Source organism: Procambarus clarkii, chromosome 92 (assembly GCF_040958095.1).
Source record: "Procambarus clarkii isolate CNS0578487 chromosome 92, FALCON_Pclarkii_2.0, whole genome shotgun sequence".
Classification (NCBI taxonomy): domain Eukaryota; kingdom Metazoa; phylum Arthropoda; class Malacostraca; order Decapoda; family Cambaridae; genus Procambarus; species Procambarus clarkii.
This window is the reverse complement of record NC_091241.1, coordinates 4,713,294-4,736,766: the sequence shown is the minus strand read 5'-3', so window position 1 is coordinate 4,736,766 and position 23,473 is coordinate 4,713,294. Positions and strand designations below refer to the sequence as shown.

The following is a 23,473-nucleotide window of genomic DNA, read 5'->3' as shown; positions in this document are numbered from 1 at the left end:
GAATTATTTATTTATTTATTTATATATACAAGTGTTCTTACATTTTTGTACAGCCACTAGTACGCATAGCTTTTCGGGCAAGTCCTTAATCTTTCCTCCCTCACTCACTCACTCACTCACTCACTCACTCACTCACTCACTCACTCACTCACTCACTCACTCACTCACTCACTCACTCACTCACTCACTCACTCACTCACACACACACACACACACACACACACACACACACACACAAACACACACACACACTGGACCTAAAAAAGGCTTTTGACAGAGTTCCACATAAGAGGTTGTTCTGGAAACTGGAAAATATTGGAGGGGTGACAGGTAAGCTTCTAACATGGATGAAAAATTTTCTGACTGATAGAAAAATGAGGGCAGTAATCAGAGGCAATGTATCGGACTGGAGAAATGTCACAAGTGGAGTACCACAGGGTTCAGTTCTTGCGCCAGTGATGTTTATTGTCTACATAAATGATCTACCAGTTGGTATACAGAATTATATGTACATGTTTGCTGATGATGCTAAGATAATAGGAAGGATAGGAAACTTAGATGATTGTCATCCCCTTCAAGATGACCTGGACAAAATAAGTATATAACACCTCACAAGACAAGTGAGGGTAGTCCAGCGCCTGCCCCGCACCCTGCACCGTATCTTGCACGAGTCTCCAGTGCGGCAGTGATGCTCTACTGGAGTTCCTCTAGGCTTGTAGGAAGAGGGAGGACACACACTAATCCCTTCACATGGCCCTAGAGAAAACAAAATCGCAAGGCGTCAGGTCAGGTAAACGCGGCGGCCATATCGCCAGCACGAGCACGCCCGCGCCATCTTCCTGGCAGATTTTTATGTAAGTGGGCCCGCACAGGGGGCTTCCAGGGAGGTGGAAGCTCACTGTGCGCCCCTCTTAACGTATGGCTCCCATGTAAACAAGTTGGAGTGAGCCCTCAGTCAGTGTTAACAACATATGTGGTAGTAGCTTCCCCACTACCACATACGTCTACACACAATATGTAATCCCACAACATAAACGGCCTCAATAGTTTACCAGAGAAGTATATATTTCTTACGGCAGCAGTCAACAATCATGCATTTTTTTAGGGAAAATTTAAATACAAATTCACATTTAACTTTTATTAATAATTAACATTATAAATATAACGAAACTAATACAAATAATATTACAAACAAAGAACCTTTGTGGCAAATGAGTAGACTACGAAGTATACGGAGGTGAGTATACTGTAGCCATCGAGGTATACAGAGATGAGTTTACACTGCCAGGGAATGACAGGCAAACGGGAGAGACGAGGTCTGCGCCACGGCTGTAGGGAGTGATGTGAGGAGTATGGTCGTAACACTCACCAGATCATCCATCACCCTCAGGTAGCCCCAGTGTACAGGTAGCCCTCAAGTAGCCCCAGTGTACAAGTAGCCCCAGTGTACAGGTAGCCCTCAAGTAGCCCCAGTGTACAGGTAGCCCCAGTGTACAGGTAGCCCTCAAGTAGCCCCAGTGTACAGGTAGCCCTCAGGTAGCCCCAGTGTACAGGTAGCCCTCAAGTAGCCCCAGTGTACAGGTAGCCCTCAGGTAGCCCCAGTGTACAGGTAGCCCTCAGGTAGCCCCAGTGTACAGGTAGCCCTCAAGTAGCCCCAGTGTACAGGTAGCCCTCAAGTAGCCCCAGTGTACAGGTAGCCCTCAGGTAGCCCCAGTGTACAGGTAGCCCCAGTGTACAGGTAGCCCCAGTGTACAGGTAGCCCCAGTGTACAGGTAGCCCCAGTGTACAGGTAGCCCCAGTGTACAGGTAGCCCCAGTGTACAGGTAGCCCCAGTGTACAGGTAGCCCCAGTGTACAGGTAGCCCTCAAGTAGCCCCAGTGTACAGGTAGCCCCAGTGTACAGGTAGCCCCAGTGTACAGGTAGCCCTCAGGTAGCCCCAGTGTACAGGTAGCCCTCCGGTACCCATCAGGTAGCCCCAGTGTACAGAAGTACTCAGGTAACCCATAACGTGTGATGGGTCGGTCATTGGGACAGGGTGACGGGTCATGAGGGCAGGGTGACAAGTCATGAGGGCAGGGTGACAGGCCATGAGGGCAGGGTGACAGGTCATGAGGGCAGGGTGACAGGTCATGAGGGCAGGGTGACGGGTCATGAGGGTAGGGTGACGGGTCATGAGGGCAGGGTGACGGGTCATGAGGGCAGGGTGACAGGTCATGAGGGCAGGGTGACGGGTCATGAGGGCAGGGTGACGGGTCATGAGGGCAGGGTGACGGGTCATGAGGGCAGGGTGACGGGTCATGAGGGCAGGGTGACGGGTCATGGGACACAGCAGCAGGGTGAGTGGACAAGGTGGTGGTGTGGTTGGAAACAATAAATAGTGTGGTGGTGGTGAGGGATGGGCCGGCAGCCGTGGCGCGTCCGCCGCCATAATAACAATAAATAACGACACCAGACGGGTGATGTTTGTACGACCGAAGTGGCCACAGTATTCACTATCGAGAGTCAGGAGAGGGACCGGGAACGACGGCCCGCTATCCACCTTACATTACTACACTCGGCCTTGGCTGAGAGAGATGCCCGTACTGAGCACAAACGTGTTGGCTGCTGCACCGTCCAGCGCTGCTCGGGGAGTGACACTCTTTCCACGTCTTATAACGACGCGCAGAACAGCACCTCGGGGGCTACCCGGCGTGTGCCAGGTAGCAGCCCTGACGCACCAGCACACAAGGGCTGGCTCCCGGGTGGTCATTGAACAGGACGCTGAAGGTGTTGAGGTGTTAATTAGATCACATATCACGAAGACGAGCTGACCGAGACCGACGCCGAGACCTTGGCCTCGCTTACGTCCACATTGGTCTCGACGCGGTCTTCAGCGGTCTTGGGATTACGGGGGTCGACGGAGAGAGACGGGTCCGAGAAGGCCGGGTAGCCGATAGTGGGCTCCCAGTCGCTCCCTTTCTCCTCCTCCTCTTTGTCGGTGACATCTGAGTCCTTCTTTTTCTGTGCAGTGTAGCTCGAGGTCTGTGACGAGGTTGTCAAATGGGCGGGGGCAGACTGTGACGAAATTGTCAAGTGGGCGGGGGCAGACTGTAACGAGGTTGTCAAGTGGGCGGGGGCAGACTGTAACGAGGTTGTCAAGTGGGCGGGAGTGCCTTCAGAAAGTGAAGAGTGAGCGGGAGCGACACTGGCGATGCTGGCGACTTGAGAACTTCCAGCAGAGTACGAGTCACTGTCTGTCTTTATGATGTCTTCTCCCTTCGGAGCGCCATAGGCCGCCAGAGGGCTGAGAGGCGCGCTGTATGAGGGCTGAGGGCTGGGGGGCGCGCCGTAGCTTCCTGAAGGTGCTGCTGGTGCGCTCTTGGGTACTCCGCCTGTGCTGGGCTGCTGGTAGACGTGTACAGGCGGCCTCACTCCCTGGTAGATGATGATGGGCGGCTTGTGAAAGGCTTTGGGCGCTGGCAGGTAGGTGGGCTCAGCAGGAGCCTTGAGGGGTGGCCCATAGGATGGTCCAGGAGCCTTCAGTGGGGGTCCATACAGTGGCTTCGCCTTAGGAGGGGGACCATAGTTGGGTCTTGATGCCTTAGGAGGGCCATAACTTGGCCTAGATGCCTTTGGTGGGCCATATGAAGGGGTAGGAGCCTTAGGAGGAGGTCCATAGGATGGTGCAGAAGCCTTGGGAGGAGGTCCATATGCTGGTGGAGTAGCCTTTGGAGGCCCATAAGATGGTCCAGGAGCCTTTGGAGGTGGTCCATATGAAGGAATTGGAGCATTTGATGATCCATAGGATTGTAAAATACTTTTGGGAGGTCCATAGGATGGCGCAGAAGCCTTTGAAAGTCCATAGGATGGTTCAGGAGCCTTTGGAGGTCCATAGGATGGTGCAGGATATTTGGAAGGAGGACCATATGATGGTGTGGGAGCCTTAGGAGGAGGTCCGTAGGATGCCGGAGGAGTGTTTGGAGAAAGTCCATAGCTTGGTGCTGGCGCCTTGAGAGGAGCCTTGGGTGGGCCATACGTTGGGAGAGAGACCTTTGGTGGCGGCCCGTAGCTGGGCTTGTGTGGTGCCTTTGTCAGCTGGAAGACTGGCGGCTGCTGGTACACGTGGATGGGTGGGTGGCCAGCATAGATGATGTGTGGGGCGGGGGTGCCCTTAGTAGGGGCGGCCAGTGGGGGTCCGTAGGTCGGTGGTGGAGGAACGTATGGGGGTGTTTTAGTAAGGGGATGGCCATAGTTAGGAGCAGAGACCTTGGGAGGCGGGCCATAACTTTCCTTACTGGTGCCCTTAGCTGCCTTGGGCGGAGGGCCATAAGAAGGTTTGGGGGCATTAGAGAGGGCGTACTGAGGCTGTGGGGCTGGAACTAGGACGGGGCTAGGTGCTGGGGGAGCATTGATGTATACAGGACCGGTGTCAGAAGGGGCGCTGTACTGAGCACTTGAGGCCTTTGGCGGACCATAATTTGGTGGGGTAGCTTTAGGTGGACCGTAACTTGGGCTAACCTTAGGAGGATCATAGGTCGGAACTATGGACTTAGGAGGACCGTAGCTTGGAATAGGAGCCTTGGGAGGACCATAGCTTTGACTAGAATCCTTGGGTGATTCATAGCTTATGCTAGTGGCTTTAGGTGGACCATAGCTTGGAATGGGGGCCTTGGGAGGACTATAGCTTGCACTAGAAGCCTTGGATGGGCCATAGCTTGGACCAGGAGCCTTCGGTGGACCATAGCTTGGACCAGGAGCCTTCGGTGGACCATAGCTTGGACCAGGAGCCTTGGGTGGTCCATAGCTTGGACCAGGAGCCTTCGGTGGACCATAGCTTGGACTGGAAGCCTTTGGTGGACCATAGCTTGGACTGGGAGCCTTTGGTGGACCATAGCTTGGACTGGGAGCCTTGGGTGGTCCATAGCTTGGACTGGAAGCCTTTGGTGGACCATAGCTTGGACTGGGAGCCTTGGGTGGACCATAACTTGGACCGGGAGCCTTGGGTGGACCATAGCTTGGACTGGGAGCCTTAGGTGGTGGACCATAGCTTGGACTGGGAGCCTTGGGTGGACCATAACTTGGACCAGGAGCCTTGGGTGGTGGACCATAACTTGGACCAGGAGCCTTGGGTGGTGGACCATAGCTTGGACCAGGAGCCTTGGGTGGTGGACCATAGCTTGGACCAGGAGCCTTGGGTGGTGGACCATAGGAGGGTTTAGGGGCTTTAGGTGGTGGTCCATAAGTGTTCTTGGGAACCTTGGGTGGTGGACCGTAACTAGGACGTGGAGCTTTGGGCGGCGGACCGTAGGTGGGCTTGGGGGCGGCCTTGAGATGGGCGTGAATGGGCGGCGCGGGCGTGTGGACGACGTGGACGGGCGGAGAGCTGTCAGACTGGTAGATGAGGACAGGCAGCTCGTGGTGCGGCAGTGGCACGTATTTGACCGGCTGAGACTTGACCGCCTTGTTTCCGTACCCACCAACCTGTGATCATGAACATTCAGTTAGTCATATGCACTCTGTGTAACACACTCGGCCACCTCTACACACTTGGCCACCTCTACACACTTGGCCACCTCTACACACTCGGCCACCTTCACACACTCGGCTACCTCTACACACTCGGCCAAATGGTGGTGCCAATTTACAAGAAAGGAGATAGAGAAGAGGCACGTTAGGATTAAGGCATGTATAGGATTAAGGTCACTTAAGATTAGATTTGTAATATTAAGATCCGATGCTCATTTGTTTTCATGGCACCTATACCCCCGTGACGTTATTGTTTGTTGTTGTTGTTGCAATGAACGCCATGTGGAGCACACGTTCGTGTCTCTCTTCCTGTTGAATTGTACCAGTGGCGACGAGGATTAACACTATGGCAGAGAGCCTAGGTACGAGACGAAGTGTGGAGCAGCAGAGAATGTCCAGCAAATGGAATGAACTAAAGGAGGAGGCTGCAGAAGAGAGCTATATTCTTAGTTTTAAAAGTAAATATGGTAAATATGATGGGGTAAAGGGTCAGGAGTCATTGCAATTGGCAACCAGTGGCTAAAAGAAGCGGGAGATCCTAGAGCTAAAGCTGGATCCTGCAGGCATAGACAGGTGAGTACACTCATCCATTACTTATAACAACACACACACACACAAGGAGGCTACAGGGATTGACAGAATGGGGGAAAAAATATATTGAGAATTAATACAAACAAAACAAGAGGGCATGGATGGAAACTTAAGAAACAGGTGAACCAGAAAGCTGTTGTGTTTGATCGCTGGGGAAAGGGAATAAAAACGAGCACGTTATAATACACACACACACACACACACACACACACACACACACACACACACACACACACACACACACACACACACACACACACACACACTACGCCGAGTGAGGATTTAGGTTATCAATACATTAAGTAATGCTTAATTTAGTTAAACATATTATGTGGCGTGGCAAGGCGTGTAGTAGTTCTTGTATAAGAATGAATGCTGACCGAAGGTCTAGGAGGACGAGGGAAGTGTATGATGGGAGGCTTCTCATCCGAGTATACGATAGGTCCAGCATACTCCACGGCTGGCTTGTAGGACCTGTGTGTATGTAGGCCGGGTGAGGGCGCTGGGTAATCCGCCCACACCACCGCCCACACACACGCCCACACCGCTGCTGGCGCCACCTGCAACACATACAACATCATCAGTAACACTCTTAACAATAACAATAATAATAATAATGCTAATAATTATAATCAAAAAGAAAGTTTGAGGCATTTCACTGGCTAGTTCGACATTATTAGGCTAGACGGGGGACGAATATTTAAATCTGTATTTCTTGAGCGCAGGCGGGAGAGATACATAATAATTTACACATAGAAAATAATAGAGGGGCTGGTCCCAAACCTGTACACAGAAATAGCACCACATGAGACCAGAAGGCATGGCAGGATGTGCAGAATACCCCCGTTGAAGAGCAGAGGTGCAACAGGTACTCTGAGAGAGAACTCTATCAACATCAGAGCCCCGAGACTGTTCAACACGCTTCCACTACACATAAGGGGCATAACTGGCCGGCCCCTCACAGTGTTCAAGAGAGAACTATCAACATCAGAGGCCCGAGACTGTTCAACACGCTTCCACTACACATAAGGGGCATAACTGGCCGACCCCTCACAGTGTTCAAGAGAGAACTGGATAAACACGTCCAAAGGTTGACCAGTCCAGCAATGAGGAGGCCTGGTCGAGGACCGGGCTGCGAGAACGCTAAGGCCCGAAAGAATCACAAGATAACCACAAGATAACCCATTGTGTCCCTATAATCCTCTCAATCACTGCTACGGGATGGGTATGGAGTGCATATTAAATCACTAAACTATATAACTCCCGGGAATATATTAGTGCTAGGTGAACATGAGCATCAGGTGAAGGAAACGTTCCGAATAATTTCTGTCTCTCGGAGTGCTATCCCGGGAATTCCGACTGTGAGCCAAGAACGTAGACAACTGTGCTGCATCAATCACGTCACTCTTACTCTTTGTCTTTCTGGAGCATGAAAGTGGACCCATTTTAATGTCTCTTTACACGAAGGATTTCTAATTGGTGGGTTGGTGGAGGGTGGTGGGTGGTGGTGGGTGGTGGTGGGTGGTGGTGGTGGGTGGTGGTGGGTGGTGGTGGGTGGTGGGTGGTGGGAGGAGTGGTGGCGGGGCAGGCGTCACGGCACACGGGCGGCAGGAAACACTTAGAGCAATAACAGGGTCTCGGCGAGGCAGCTGACGGCGCTGACGGAGGGAGGAATACCCTCGGGTTTACACTAGAACTGGACCGTGTCGCCCCCTGGGGTGGAACACCTTCATTACCACCCGTCTCCTCCCTCACCACCATCACCACCACCACCACCACCACCACCACCACCACCACCACCACGCCCACCACCACCACCACCACCACCACCATCACCACCACCATCACCACCACCACCACGCTCACCACCACCACCACCACGATCACCACGCCCACGGCCTCGTTATAGAGTAAACAGTTTTACATAATTATGCGTGACGGGGAAATGTATGATCTCATCTTCCTATAAGAAACATGTGTTGCCGTGTCAGAGCCACCCACCGTGGCCGCCCACCCTCCTACCTCCACCCACCGTGGCCGCCCACCCTCCTACCTCCACCCACCGTGGCCGCCCACCCTCCTACCTCCACCCACCGTGGCCGCCCACCCTCCTACCTCCACCCACCATGACACTAGGATTTTTATAAGCGTAGACAACATTGAGGACACAGCAAACTTCCAATCAGACGTAAATCAGGTCTTTCAATGGGCTACAGGAAATAGTATGGTATTTAGTGAAGATAAGTTCCAGCTCATGCGCTACGGAAGAAAATAAAATATATAAACAGAAACCACGTACAAAACGCGGTCAAATCATAACATAGAACGAAAAAGCAAAGTGAAGGATTTGTGTGTACTCATGTTGGAAGACCTTACCTTTAAAGAACACAATAAAGTAGCCGTCACAACTACAAGAAAAATGACAGGTTGAATAACAAGAACTTTTTAAACTAGAGATGCTATACTAAAGATGATACTCTTCAAGACGCTAGTGCTCTCTAGGGTGGAGTACTGCTGCACAGTGACAGCCCCTTTCAAAGCTGGAGAAATTGCTGACCTGGAGAACGTGCAGAGATCCTTTACTGCTAGAATACACTTGGTAAAACATCTAAACTATTGGGACTAAAATGCCTAAATCTGTATTCTCTTGAGCGCAGGCGGTGAGAAACAATAATTTTCACATGGAAATAATAGAGGGGCTGGTCCCAAACCTGCACACAGAAATAACATCACTTGAGACCGGGAGGCATGGCAGGATGTGCAGAATACCCCCATTGAAGAGCAGAGGTGCAACAGGTACTCTGAGAGAGAACTATCAACATCAGAGGCCCGAGACTGTTCAACACGCTTCCACCACACATAAGAGGCATAACTGGTCGACCCCTCACAGTGTTCAAGAGAGAACTTAATAAACATCTGCAATGGAAACCTGATTAACCAGGCTGTGACTCTCCCGTCAGGCTGCTAGCAGCCTCGTCCAACAGCCCGGTTGACCAGTCCAGCAAACTGGAGGCCTGGACAAGGACTGGCCCGCGGGGACGCTAAGCCCCGAAACCATCTGTCAATCTGCTGTATGGTGTCTATTAATCTTGTTTAAATTACTAATCAAGCTGTCAATGTAATCAGAGCTCTAATATAACAATGTGCTTTAATATACTTACTTATCTCTCATCTCATTTTTCTCTTGTAATGTATCTTTATCATTTATCAATTCTGATTGAAATTACCTACTTAAAATTATCTGCTAGATTAAGGACCTGCCCGAAACGCTGCGCGTACTAGTGGCTTTGCAAGAATGTAAATACTGTACTATCCAATGTATTCTCACAAACCCAATGTACCTTCTTGTATATATATAAATATATATAAAAATAAATCACAAGGTAACGCACATGAAAACCCGACGCCCCTCCCCCACCTCTTGCCCACCGTCAAGAGTGGGGTCATGACTGGTACATCAGCCCCCCACGTCTGGGGTCCAGCACATGGGGGTCCAGCACATGGGGGCAGCTAAACTCTCAGGGGAACACATTTATCACCATGTTGTGTCTAGCTGTGTATGGAGGGAGGGTGATGGAGGGGCAGTATGGAGGGAGGGGTGATGGAGGAGCAGTATGGAGGGAGGGTGATGGAGGGGCAGTATGGAGGGAGGGTGATGGAGGGGAACAAATAAGGTACAATATGGTCATTATCTAGAGAAGTGGAGACGGCGGAGGAGGATAGGTGCTGGGGGGGGGAGGGTGGGGGAGGACCGTAGGGGACGTGTAATGGGGGGGGGGGGGGTGAGGGGGTAAGGGAAACCCCCCAGGACCAAAAACTTTCACCATCGACCCACATAGCTGACGATCCTCCGTAGGCCTCTTTACCTCCCTAAAGCCTCTTTCTAGGCCACAGCTACACCCTGGTGCCTCCCTAGGCCTATAACTTACACAGAAGTATTGCTATACAAATGCTTATATGGTATCCTTTGGAAATCTAAATTTGCCATGTTTAATAGATTGTATTGCTTTGACAGTTCACCGTAGGCTTCGCCAAGGTGACGTCTCAATAATCGCGTGTCTGTCTTAAAAAAAGGTTCGTCATACCTGGAATTAACATTTCTGTCATTCTCTGTATATTCTTAAAATAATTAATGTCCATGTTGTACTGTGACGGCTGAACTGTACATCATAGTCCACGCGAGGCTTCCCAGCCTCATGATATTGGTCCAGAATAAGTTTATGATTGGTGGCTAGAGTGTATGTTGCCGTGAAGACCCACCCTGCTGGCCCTACACCCAGGCCAGCACCCTGCTGGCCCTACACACTGGCCAGCACCCTCCTGGCCCTACACACTGGCCAGCACCCTGCTGGCCCTACACACTGGCCAGCACCCTGCTGGCCCTACATACTGGCCAGCACCCTCCTGGCCCTACACACTGGCCAGCACCCTCCTGGCCCTACACACTGGCCAGCACCCTGCTGGCCCTACACACTGGCCAGCACCCTCCTGGCCCTACACACTGGCCATCACCCTGCTGGTCCTACACAACACGGCACTATATCCACCTGCCTCAGTCTCACCTCTGTCTTATTGCTTTGCATTCCGGACCTTCCATTGTGAGGGAACCCGCCAGAGTGAAGGCTGCTTCTCCACTCGGTAAGGATTTTAGGCGCCAAGATCCTTACCGAGCGCCCAAGCCAGGGATTTGGCCTAGTTTCCGTATCCTGGCCGGCCGCTAGTCCTTAACTGTACACCTCTTAACACCCAGCAGTGATTGCGCAGCTGATTCTTAAACGACTGGCAAGTTGTATTCCAGGGAACTAGTGTGTAAGGTTTACTATGGGCTATAGGAAGGGAAGGCTGTCAGCATGCTAACAGGAGTAACCAGACGTCTGTTCCTAAATCCACCTGTGTAAAAAAAAAGTATCTTGAGCCGTCTATTCAATGCGTTATTAACTGTTGTGGTAAAGCGGTGACTATCCCAACGGCGATATTATATACTCTGCTGATGTTATCACGATTCATTAAGGTGGATATACCGCCAGAGATAAGGAAGGTTGTCAGGCGGCGAGCACCCAGGTAAGGAAAGGTGACCTTGGCCTTCAGGCCTTGGATTGAGACCTTACAAAGGCTTCAATCCACAAATGGATTGAATTCCACAAATGGTCAGAAAACTGGCAAATGCTTTTTAATATTTGGGAGCTGCAGTAAAAAAAATAAACAAATCCTAGGAATAACAAAACAAACCGTTGATTTCGAGGGTAAGAAGGATGTTATTCCACTGTATAAATCTCTGTACTTGGATTATTGTATCCACTCATGGAGGCCTCATCTTAAGAAAGAAAATAGCTTCTTTGGAGAAAGTTCAACTCCGGGAAACAAAACAATGCAAACCAGGCATCACAGGGCTGATCTCATCTAAATATAAAATACTGAACAACTTGGAGGATATTGTCCCAGACAACTTATTCAAAAGGTCAGATGTAACACAAAGAGCAAAGATTTCAAGCTCAACAAGCCACAATGTAGGACAGAAAACAAGATACATTTTCACCCACAGGGTTATAAACCCATGAAAACGCCTACCCGCCGAACCTGTTAATGCCAAAACACTTTTGAATTTTAAAATCCAGCTTGAAAAAATCACCAGGACAAATGGGGACCTTTGACAAGCCGCCGGCTTCCTGTCCTCGTCGAGGTCACCAGAGTATTAGATTCAGCTCTGTCATGCTTGTTTTGCAGTGCTGTTAGGTCTGTGGCGCTCAACCGTTCCTGGTGTGAGAGTCGACGTAGTTCTGGGAGGAATTTTTGTAGTTGTGTTGAACTTTCTCCAAAGACGAAATATCCGTCTGAAGATGAGGTCTCCATGCTTGGCTATTGTACTGTAGTCCAGGTGGGGGGGGGGGGAGGGACTTGTTCAATTGAATAACAATTTTGTTCCTTAAAGTTCTTTAGATTATTCATTTTGATTTTTTTTACAGCAAAATGTGCAACTTTTAATGATTAGCGGATCATGACTCTTATTAGGCTTTTTCTTCTTCAGTGTGCTGGATGGTAGTGTTGTTGATACGACAGTTGTGATGTGCAGTGCTATGCCTAATATGTTGTTAAATCTTACATAATTCAATATTAAAAAGTATTTGGCAGTCGTCTGATAATTTGAGGAACGCAAGTGAATATCATGCAAAGCCTCAAAGGCATTTTCGCTTCTTATTTTAAACCATAAATCTTAGTGTCATCTGCAAATTGAATGATGTGGTTTGTAATATTCTGCCCCGTCATTGATGTAGATGACGTTAAAAAGAAAGATTTCAAACATTATTATTATTATTGAGTGGGAATTGTATGTAAAACCAAAAGTTTGTTCGAAACTTTTAAAAATGTGAAAATGGCGGGAACGTTGAAGTTTGGAGGAAAATTGATGAGTTTGGTGGAGTCTTTAAAAGCCTGAAGGGAACGACTTGTTGCAGAACCGGTGAGAAGAGGTGAAATGTATGTGTGTGTGCTTGTGGTTACACGGTTGGGGAGCCATGGCGGTGACCAGGTTACCTAGTGGCCAGGGCCGGCCTCGCTGCTGGGGTCCCGCCATCACCGCAGCTTGCGGCCGCTCGAACCCCATAACAGTGGTTGCCAGGCGCCATAATGTTGACAGTGTCAGCCTGATCACAAGCGGTATAGTACGACTGCCATTCAGCCCGGGGTGGCCACTTGATGACCCTGGTCGTACGACAGCACCAACACAGCTCGGGGTGTAATTGTTTATATCAAGGATCAATGACTAACATTTGCTGGTGTTAGGGAGAAGAACTGGTCAGCGCCGGACGCACTGGATAATATTGTCAATTAAATAATTAAGATATACACTCAATTATACGTTGCAACGATGTTGATATTGAAGACTCGAAGCATCGACTCCAACAGTGGCACTGTAGCTTAACCGGTGACTGTATCTCAGCCTTCAACTTGACTCAACCGGTTACCGTCAATAGCCAACAGTAGCTGCCTTGTATTGGCCATTTGTAGCTGCTTCTTACGGAACAACAGCTGGCCTCATGCAGGTTTCCTTTATCTTTGTGTTGTCAAATTATGGGGAGACCTTATGCAAAGGGTTAATAACTGAGAACACAACAGGCTGTTCAGTAAGTCGTAACTACTGTTCCTTGTGGAGCTGAGTTGCAGTGAACAGCCGAATGATCATGGGTTCGATTCCCGGATAGGAAGATATATTTGGACAAGTTTCATTTCGCCTGAGGCCTCTATACCTGGCAGTAAGTAGGTTCCCGGGAATTAGGCACATGTTGTGGTAACAGGGTAATTCAGGTCGCAGCCCCGGCACATTATTGACTAATATCCGCCACAACAATGTCTGAGCGGGAGTGTCTGCTGGGGCGGTTGGTGTCCGGGGCTCTCTCTTGGCCGGGCTCCCCCACCCCCAGTGTCTGTCTGTACTCACCTAATTGTGTTTGCGGGGGTTGAGCTCTGGCTCTTTGGTCCCGCCTCTCAACTGTCAGGAGACAGTTGTGTGTGTGTGTGTGTGTGTGTCTCTCTCTCTCTCTGCCTACCCGACTTAGCTACACGAGCCGAATCTTATATGTCGATGTTTGCAGATGCAAAATTGGTGAGAACAGTTGAGATAGATGATAATTTTGATTGTAAGATTCTCCAAGATGACTTGGTCAAGCTGCAGAGTTGGTTCGAGAAATGGCTACTGGATTTTAACACCAGAAAGTGTAAGGTGATGTAAATGGTAACATGAGCTAGGAGACGAAAAGGACAGTACACGATAAAGGGGAACTATACCTCCCTACAAAGACCAGAGAAAAAGACTTGGGAGTGGACATAACACCAAACCCATCTTCGGAGCCACATATAAATATGATAACGTCAGCAGCATACACTACACGAGCAAGGGTCAGAATACGTATGCCTCCTGGTCGTGGCACCACCAACCAAAGAGTCATTTAAGGAACTCGAAAAAGTTCAGAAGTTTGCAACGAGCCTCGCCTTAAAATTTTGAATATGAAGAACAACTGAAAGAACTAGACTTGACGACGCTAGAGCATTGGAGAGAGAGAGAGAGAGAGAGAGAGAGAGAGAGAGAGAGAGAGAGAGAGAGAGAGAGAGAGAGAGAGAGAGAGAGAGAGAGAGAGGAGACATATGCGGAAGACATATAAAATACTTATAGGGATTGACAGAATGGAAAAAGCGGAAATGTTCAGAATTAATACCAATGGAACAAGAGGGCACTGATGGAAGCTTGAGATTCAGATGAGATGTTGGACAGTCATAGAGATGTTGGACAGTTTTTGACAGTGGGTAAACGGAGTGAACTAAAGAAACAGGTTGTAGAAGGAAAGTCTTTCTTAATCTTAACATTAGATATGATAAGGAAATAGGGCAAGAGTCATTGCATTAGACAACCGGCGGTTGGAAGGCGGGGTCCAAGAGCTAAAACTCGATCCTGCAGTCACAGATTGGTGAAAACGCGCACACACACTTGCACGCACGCACTCACGCACGCACACACACGTGTGTGTCAATAGAGACATTAGAAAGAATTTTTTCAGTGTCAGAGTAGAAGACAAATTGAATTCATTAGGCAGTGATGTGGTGGAGGCTGACTCCATACACAGTTTCAAATCTAGATATGATAGAGCCCAATAGGCTCAGGAACCTGTACATTAGTTGATTGACGGTTGAGAGGCGGGACCAAAGAGCCAGAACTCAACCCTCGCAAGCACAACTAGGTAAGTACACACACACACACACACACACACACACACACACACACACACACACACACACACACACACACACACACACACACACACACACACACAGATCTCATTAAACGGTGGAAGTGAACACAATAGAAGATCAGAACAATCTGTACACGTTGCCAAGTCATAAGTGGTAAGATTGACAACCGGAAGTGTTCCATCTCACAGAGAGCAGTTAACGTTTGCGACCCCACACACCCGCTGACACCACACAGGCAGACGACTCAACCATGCAGCCACGAGACAACCATGTGTGTGTGTTTTATGTAAGGCAGCGGTGGAGGTGAGGCCGTCCGTCTGCCAGTGTTTGCGTGACGCCGTGAAGCGCGGGGCCTGTGATGAGCAGGTTACTACCTGGGGGGAGCCTGGTGGCCGTCCGCCCACGGGGGTGGAGGGAAGCAGCTGGCGTCCCTGGTACAGTTACTTTATAATTATGTCTGAGTGTGTGAGTGTGTGTCTCACCTTGGCCTCACCTTGGACTTCCTGGTCACACCCGCGGTCTTCATACCACCTAAAAGACTCATCAAGCGCTTATAGCGAGCTCATAAGCCAACCTCATTACCACCACACACAATACTACACCACCACTACCACACTACCATGGAGCCCGTACCTTGTCAAGCACAAGACGAAGCTGGAAAAAGTTCAGAGGTATGCCACTAGGCTAGTGCCAGAACTAAGAGGCATGAATTACGAGGAAAGGCTGCGTGAAATGCACCTCACGACACTGGAAGACAGAAGAGTAAGGGAAGACATGATCACTGCCTATAAAATTTCCAGAGAACTTGACAAGGTAGATAAAGATAAACTGTTTAACACGGGTGGTACGCGAACAAGGGGACACAGGTGGAAATTGAGTGCCCAAATGAGCCATAGGGACATTAGAAAGAACTTTTTCAGTGTCAGACTAGTTAACAAATGGACTGCATTAAGCAGTGATGTGGTGGAGGCTGACTCCATACAAAGATTCAAATGCAGATATGATAGAGCCCAGTAGGCTCAGGAATCTGTACACCAGTTGATAGACAGTTGAGAGGCGGGACCAAAGAGCCAGAGCTCAACCCCCGCAAGCACAACTAAGTGAGTACACTACCACCACCACACCACCATTATACTAGACAGGCAGCCCGTCCTCCAAACGAAGACCCGAAAGTGATTCCATCCACCCACCAAACCTCCTGTTTATGAATGAAAAACGGTTTACACACGACTCACAACTGCTGACGTTCGAACATATCCGGAACAAGTGCTTCACTGACGAATTTTGTTCGAACCACAACGCTATAAATGCTTCACCCACGTACTACAAATACAAATAATTGCCAACAGAACCTAAACACCTAACCTAACCTATGAATATATATGCACAATATGCTAATATATTATCTTATTAATTTATATTTGAGAAAATTCCCGTTTTGAATGAACAGCATGTTAAAATTTATGAATGCGTCTGTGGGGTCGACCGGTGAATGTAATGGACTTGAGTCGAGGACGGGTTGGTAAATGCTTCACCCACGTACTACAAATACAAATAATCGCCAACAGAACCTAAATACCTAACCTAACCTATGAATATATATGCACAATATGCAAATATATCATAATATTAATTTATATTTGAGAAAATTCCTGTTTTAAATGAACAGCATGTAAAAATTTATGAATGCGTCTGTGGGGTCGATCGCTGGATGGAATGGACTTGAGTCGAGGACGGGTTGATACAGGCGTGAGGGCCACGGATCACTACCTGTGAGGCGTTGAAGTTGTTTCTGCAGCGAGCGAGGTGCTGGGAGCGTGGGTCAGGTCAGGCGGGCTGCTGCTGCCTACAACAGTGTGCTACTAATACACTATACACTAATACAGTATGGAACACTGTTACTTGGCTGGCTTAGTCTGATGTTGGTGTGTAGAGGCTGGTGACCCACTGATGAAGCTGACAGGTCCAGTAATGTTGGTGGAGCAGCTGACAGGTCCAGTAATGTTGGTAGAGCAGCTGACAGGTCCAGTAATGTTGGTGGACCAGCTGACAGGTCCAGTAATGTTGGTGGAGCAGCTGACAGGTCCCAGTAATGTTGGTGGACCAGCTGACAGGTCCAGTAATGTTGGTGGACCAGCTGACAGGTCCAGTAATGTTGGTAGAGCAGCTGACAGGTCCAGTAATGTTGGTGGACCAGCTGACAGGTCCAGTAATGTTGGTGGAGCAGCTGACAGGTCCAGTAATGTTGGTGGACCAGCTGACAGGTCCAGTAATGTTGGTGGAGCAGCTGACAGGTCCAGTAATGTTGGTGGACCAGCTGACAGGTCCAGTAATGTTGGTGGAGCAGCTGACAGGTCCAGTAATGTTGGTGGACCAGCTGACAGGTCCCAGTAATGTTGGTGGACCAGCTGACAGGTCCAGTAATGTTGGTGGACCAGCTGACAGGTCCCAGTAATGTTGGTGGACCAGCTGACAGGTCCAGTAATGTTGGTGGACCAGCTGGCCCTGACGGTATAGGCTTACCCACTGCAAACATACTCATCACCATCCCACAACTATGCAACATTCTTCAACTTCATTGCAAAAGTACTATTGTGTGAACCTCTTGTACTGCAACGTTGTGAACCAGCAAGTGTAGATCCATGGTATAGTCCTGGTGCCTTCCTTGCACTATTATCACACAGATGGTGTATCACCCACTTTATCACTTATTCACACTGATGGTGTGTAGTGGAGTCGTCAGTGATGTGCATGGTGGTATGTGGTCCATTTATCAGTGATGTGCATGGTGGTATGTGGTCCATTTATCAGTGATGTGCATGGTGGTATGTGGTCCATTTATCAGTGATGTGCATGGTGGTATGTGGTCCATTTATCAGTGATGTGCATGGTGGTATGTGGTCCATTTATCAGTGATGTGCATGGTGGTATGTGGTCCATTTATCAGTGATGTGCATGGTGGTATGTGGTCCATTTATCAGTGATGTGCATGGTGGTATGTGGTCCATTTATCAGTGATGTGCATGGTGGTATGTGGTCCATTTATCAGTGATGTGCATGGTGGTATGTGGTCCATTTATCAGTGATGTGCATGGTGGTATGTGGTCCATTTATCAGTGATGTGCAGGGTGCCTTGCCCACACACATGAGGTGTGTGGGCAAGGCAGATATCTCCTCAGCACACCTGCCTGAGTATTGGCATACAAGTCATCTCCAAGGTCAGACATCATGTATGTCTGACCGGCGCTTGAAACACTGAAGGCATGCCACGTTTATTATGTATCCCGGTGATCAGTTCCACACATCATCCGCTCTTCTTCCAAGCCGGTATTTACCCAGGTCTTTCCCGATTCTCACCTAGCTCAGGTTAGCTCTAGCTTAGTTAAGTTGCTGTATTACGGACACCAAAGTCCTCCCGTGGGCGGTGAAAGATAGGTTATAGGCACTAATGGATGGTGTACAGTACTCCTGGATGGTGTACAGTACTCCTGGATGGTGTACAGTACTCCTGGATGGTGTACAGTACTCCTGGATGGTGTACAGTACTCCTGGATGGTGTACAGTACTCCTGGATGGTGTACAGTACTCCTGGATGGTGTATAGTACTCCTGGATGGTGTACAGTACTCCTGGATGGTGTACAGTACTCCTGGATGGTGTACAGTACTTCTGGATGGTGTGCAGTACTCCTGGATGGTGTACAGTACTCCTGGATGGTGTACAGTACTCCTGGATGGTGTACAGTACTTCTGGATGGTGTGCAGTACTTCTGGATGGTGTGCAGTACTCCTGGATGGTGTATAGTACTCCTGGATGGTGTATAGTACTCCTGGATGGTGTACAGTACTCCTGGATGGTGTACAGTACTTCTGGATGGTGTGCAGTACTTCTGGATGGTGTACAGTACTCCTGGATGGTGTACAGTACTCCTGGATGGTGTACAGTACTCCTGGATGGTGTACAGTACTCCTGGATGGTGTACAGTACTTCTGGATGGTGTGCAGTACTCCTGGATGGTGTACAGTACTCCTGGATGGTGTACAGTACTCCTGGATGGTGTACAGTACTCCTGGATGGTGTATAGTACTCCTGGATGGTGTACAGTACTCCTGGATGGTGTATAGTACTCCTGGATGGTGTATAGTACTCCTGGATGGTGTATAGTACTCCTGGATGGTGTACAGTACTCCTGGATGGTGTATAGTACTCCTGGATGGTGTACAGTACTCCTGGGTAGTGTACAGTACTCCTGGATGGTGTATAGTACTCCTGGATGGTGTACAGTACTCCTGGATGGTGTATAGTACTCCTGGATGGTGTACAGTACTCCTGGGTAGTGTACAGTACTCCTGGGTAGTGTACAGTACTCCTGGATGGTGTATAGTACTCCTGGATGGTGTATAGTACTCCTGGATGGTGTACAGTACTCCTGGATGGTGTACAGTACTTCTGGATGGTGTACAGTACTCCTGGGTAGTGTACAGTACTCCTGGATGGTGTATAGTACTCCTGGATGGTGTACAGTACTCCTGGATGGTGTACAGTACTTCTGGATGGTGTATAGTACTCCTGGGTAGTGTACAGTACTCCTGGATGGTGTATAGTACTCCTGGATGGTGTATAGTACTCCTGGATGGTGTATAGTACTCCTGGGTAGTGTACAGTACTCCTGGATGGTGTACAGTACTCCTGGATGGTGTACAGTACTCCTGGATGGTGTATAGTACTCCTGGATGGTGTACAGTACTCCTGGATGGTGTATAGTACTCCTGGATGGTGTATAGTACTCCTGGGTAGTGTACAGTACTCCTGGATGGTGTACAGTACTCCTGGATGGTGTACAGTACTCCTGGATGGTGTACAGTACTCCTGGATGGTGTACAGTACTCCTGGATGGTGTATAGTACTCCTGGATGGTGTACAGTACTCCTGGATGGTGTACAGTACTCCTGGATGGTGTATAGTACTCTCCTGGGTAGTGTACAGTACTCCTGGATGGTGTATAGTACTCCTGGATGGTGTATAGTACTCCTGGATGGTGTATAGTACTCCTGGGTAGTGTACAGTACTCCTGGATGGTGTACAGTACTCCTGGGTAGTGTACAGTACTCCTGGATGGTGTACAGTACTCCTGGATGGTGTACAGTACTCCTGGATGGTGTATAGTACTCCTGGATGGTGTACAGTACTCCTGGATGGTGTACAGTACTCCTGGATGGTGTATAGTACTCCTGGATGGTGTATAGTACTCCTGGGTAGTGTACAGTACTCCTGGATATTGTACAGTACTCCTGGATGGTGTACAGTACTCCTGGATGGTGTATAGTACTCCTGGATGGTGTATAGTACTCCTGGATGGTGTACAGTACTCCTGGATGGTGTATAGTACTCCTGGATGGTGTATAGTACTCCTGGATGGTGTACAGTACTCCTGGATGGTGTATAGTACTCCTGGATGGTGTACAGTACTCCTGGATGGTGTATAGTACTCCTGGATGGTGTACAGTACTCCTGGATGGTGTATAGTACTCCTGGATGGTGTACAGTACTCCTGGATGGTGTATAGTACTCCTGGATGGTGTACAGTACTCCTGGATGGTGTATAGTACTCCTGGATGGTGTACAGTACTCCTGGATGGTGTACAGTACTCCTGGATGGTGTACAGTACTTCTGGATGGTGTATAGTACTCCTGGATGGTGTACAGTACTCCTGGATGGTGTATAGTACTCCTGGATGGTGTACAGTACTCCTGGATGGTGTACAGTACTCCTGGATGGTGTACAGTACTCCTGGATGGTGTACAGTACTCCTGGATGGTGTACAGTACATTATACACCCTCAGGGTGTATAATGCTCCCATAGGGTGTATACTGCTCCCTCAAGGTGTATAATGCTCCCTCAGGGTGTATAATGCTCCCTCAGGGTGTATAATGCTCCTTCAAGGTGTATAATGCTCCCTCAGGGTGCATAATGCTCCCTCTGGGTGTATAATGCTCCTTCAAGGTGTATAATGCTCCCTCAGGGTGTATAATGGTCCCTCAGGGTGTATAATGCTCCTTCAAGGCGTATAATGCTCCCTCAGGGTGTATAATGCTCCTTCAAGGCGTATAATGCTCCCTCAGGGTGTATAATGCTCCCTCAGGGTGTATAATGCTCCTTCAAGGCGTATAATGCTTCCTCAGGGTGCATAATGCTCCCTCAGGGTGTATAATGCTCCTTCAAGGTGTATAATACTCCCTCAGGGTGTATAATGCTCCTTCAAGGTGTATAACGCTCCCTCAGGTTGTATAATGCTCCTTCAGAGTGTATAACACTCCATCGAGGTGTATAATGTTCCCTCGAGGTGTATAATGCTCCCTCGAAGTGTATAATGCTCCCTCGAAGTGTATAATGCTTCCTCGAGGTGTATAATGCTCCCTCAGGGTGTATAATGCTCCCTCAGGGTGTATAATGCTTCCTCGAGGTGTATAATGCTCCCTCGAAGTGTATAATGCTTCCTCAGGGTGCACAACGCTCCCTTGGTGTGAACAACGCTCCCTTGGTGTTAACAACGCTCCCTTAGGGTGCACAACGCTCCCTTGGTGTGAACAACGCTCCCTCAGGGTGCACAACGCTCCCTTGGTGTGAACAACGCTCCCTCAGGGTGCACAATGCTCCCTCAGGGTGCACAATGCTCCCTTGGTGTGAACAACGCTCCCTTAGGGTGCACAACGCTCCCTTGGTGTGAACAACGCTCCCTCAGGGTGCACACCGCTCCATTGGGGTGTACAACGCTCCCACAGAGTGCACACCGCTCCCTCAGGGTGTACAACGCTCCCTCAGGGTGTACGACGCTCCCTCAGGGTGCACACCGCTCCCTTGGGGTGTACAACGCTCCCTCAGGGTGCACACCGCTCCATTGGGGTGTACAACGCTCCCTCAGGGTGCACGCCACTCCCTCAGGGTGCACACCGCTCCCTTCGGGTGTACAACGCTCTCACAGGGTGCACACCGCTCCCTCAGGGTGTACAACGCTCCCTCAGGGTGTACAACGCTCCCTCAGGGTGCACACCGCTCCCTTGGGGTGTACAACGCTCCCTCAGGGTGCACACCGCTCCATTGGGGTGTACAACGCTCCCACAGAGTGCACACCACTCCCTCAGGGTGCACACCGCTCCCTTCGGGTGTACAACGCTCCCACAGGGTGCACACCGCTCCCTCAGGGTGCACACCGCTCCCTTGGGGTGTACAACGCTCCCTCAGGGTGCACACCGCTCCCTTGGGGTGTACAACGCTCCTTCAGGGTGCACACCGCTCCCTTGGGGTGTACAACGCTCCTTCAGGGTGCACGCCGCTCCCTTGGGGTGTACAACGCTCCTTCAGGGTACACACTGCTCCCTTGGGGTGTACAACGCTCCCTCAGGGTGCACACCGCTCCCTTGGGGTGTACAACGCTCCTTCAGGGTGCACGCCGCTCCCTTGGGGTGTACAACGCTCTCTCGAGGTGTATAAAGCTCTCACAATGTACACTTAGCTCTTATTAATCAGAGTTGTGTAAAAATCTCTCTGATGGTACAGAACACTGGCCGAGTACAGAAACACACTCCACCTACCGTTCTCATAGCGGCTTGTGTCTTAGTTCATGTGTTGCTGGGTGTAAGTACAGTCCGTGGGTGTGTGTGTGTACTTGGGAGTGTAGGTAGGTCCGTGAGGGGTGTCCTGGGAGCTGGGGTCCCTCCTCTCCCGGCTGCTGCTGCCTCTACAGTAGTCGCGAGGCAGGCAGCGTCCACCCCTTATATACCTGCGGCCCCTTCCGCACCCCCCTGAAGACGACCCCCCTCCATTAAACTATACTCCCCCTCCCCAACCTATCAAACACCACCCCCATCCACACCCCATGCAACCCAACCTCCTAAATAATAGTAATTATATAGCAACTATTTAGGAGAACGTATGAAAATGGGGCTGTTTCAACCAACAATGTTGGCGTTTTGTGCTGTCCATCTTGTGGAGTGCGGGAGAAGCAGGCAACACTCTAACCCAAACTTTGATAGGCCTAGTGTAGGATTTACATGCACTCTGTTAGGCCTAATGTAGCAGTACGTCTTAGAGGATGAGCCGACTCCTGCCGCCACCCTCGCTTGGTCTGACACACAGGTTACACTGACACACAGGTTACACTGACACCTAAGATGCACTGACACACAGGTTACACTGACACCTAAGATACACTGACACCTAAGATGCACTGACACACAGGTTACACTGACACCTAAGATACACTGACACCTAAGATGCACTGACACACAGGTTACACTGACACCTAAGATGCACTGACACACAGGTTACACTGACACCTAAGATGCACTGACACACAGGTTACACTGACACCTAAGATACACTGACACACAGGTTACACTGACACCTAAGATGCACTGACACACAGGTTACACTGACACCTAAGGGGTTGGGGGTCATCAGGTGGGGTCGGGGGTCATCAGGTGGGGTCGGGGGTCATCAGGTGGGGTTGGGGGTCATCAGGTGGGGTCGGGGGTCATCAGGTGGGGTCGGGGGTCATCAGGTGGGGTCGGGGGTCATCAGGTGGGGTTGGGGGTCATCAGGTGGGGTCGGGGGTCATCAGGTGGGGTCGGGGGT

The 23,473-nt window shown here is 49.8% G+C and overlaps 1 protein-coding gene and 1 long non-coding RNA gene across 6 annotated transcripts; one reads left to right on the top strand and one right to left on the bottom strand.

Annotated features, from left to right (window-relative positions):
- The first annotated feature begins 1,129 nt into the window (after positions 1–1,129).
- On the top strand, positions 1,130–2,067 carry LOC138359699 (uncharacterized). Of its 5 annotated transcripts, none has more exons than XR_011226006.1 (3): positions 1,130–1,693; positions 1,841–1,902; positions 1,948–2,067. It is a non-coding gene; the product is annotated as an uncharacterized lncRNA (long non-coding RNA). The 5 variants fall into 5 exon arrangements; XR_011226004.1 differs by having other exon boundaries at positions 1,130–1,738; positions 1,858–1,902; XR_011226005.1 differs by having other exon boundaries at positions 1,841–1,885; positions 1,920–2,040.
- LOC123775135 (uncharacterized) lies at positions 1,892–22,578 on the bottom strand. Its single transcript, XM_045770037.2, has 3 exons — positions 22,432–22,578; positions 6,477–6,656; positions 1,892–5,460 (listed from the first exon to the last, which is right to left on the bottom strand). Exons 1-3 carry the CDS (start codon positions 22,438–22,440, stop codon positions 2,794–2,796), a joined length of 2,856 nt encoding a protein of 951 aa, XP_045625993.2. The 5' UTR covers positions 22,441–22,578; the 3' UTR covers positions 1,892–2,793.
- Between the last annotated feature and the right edge of the window lie 895 nt (positions 22,579–23,473).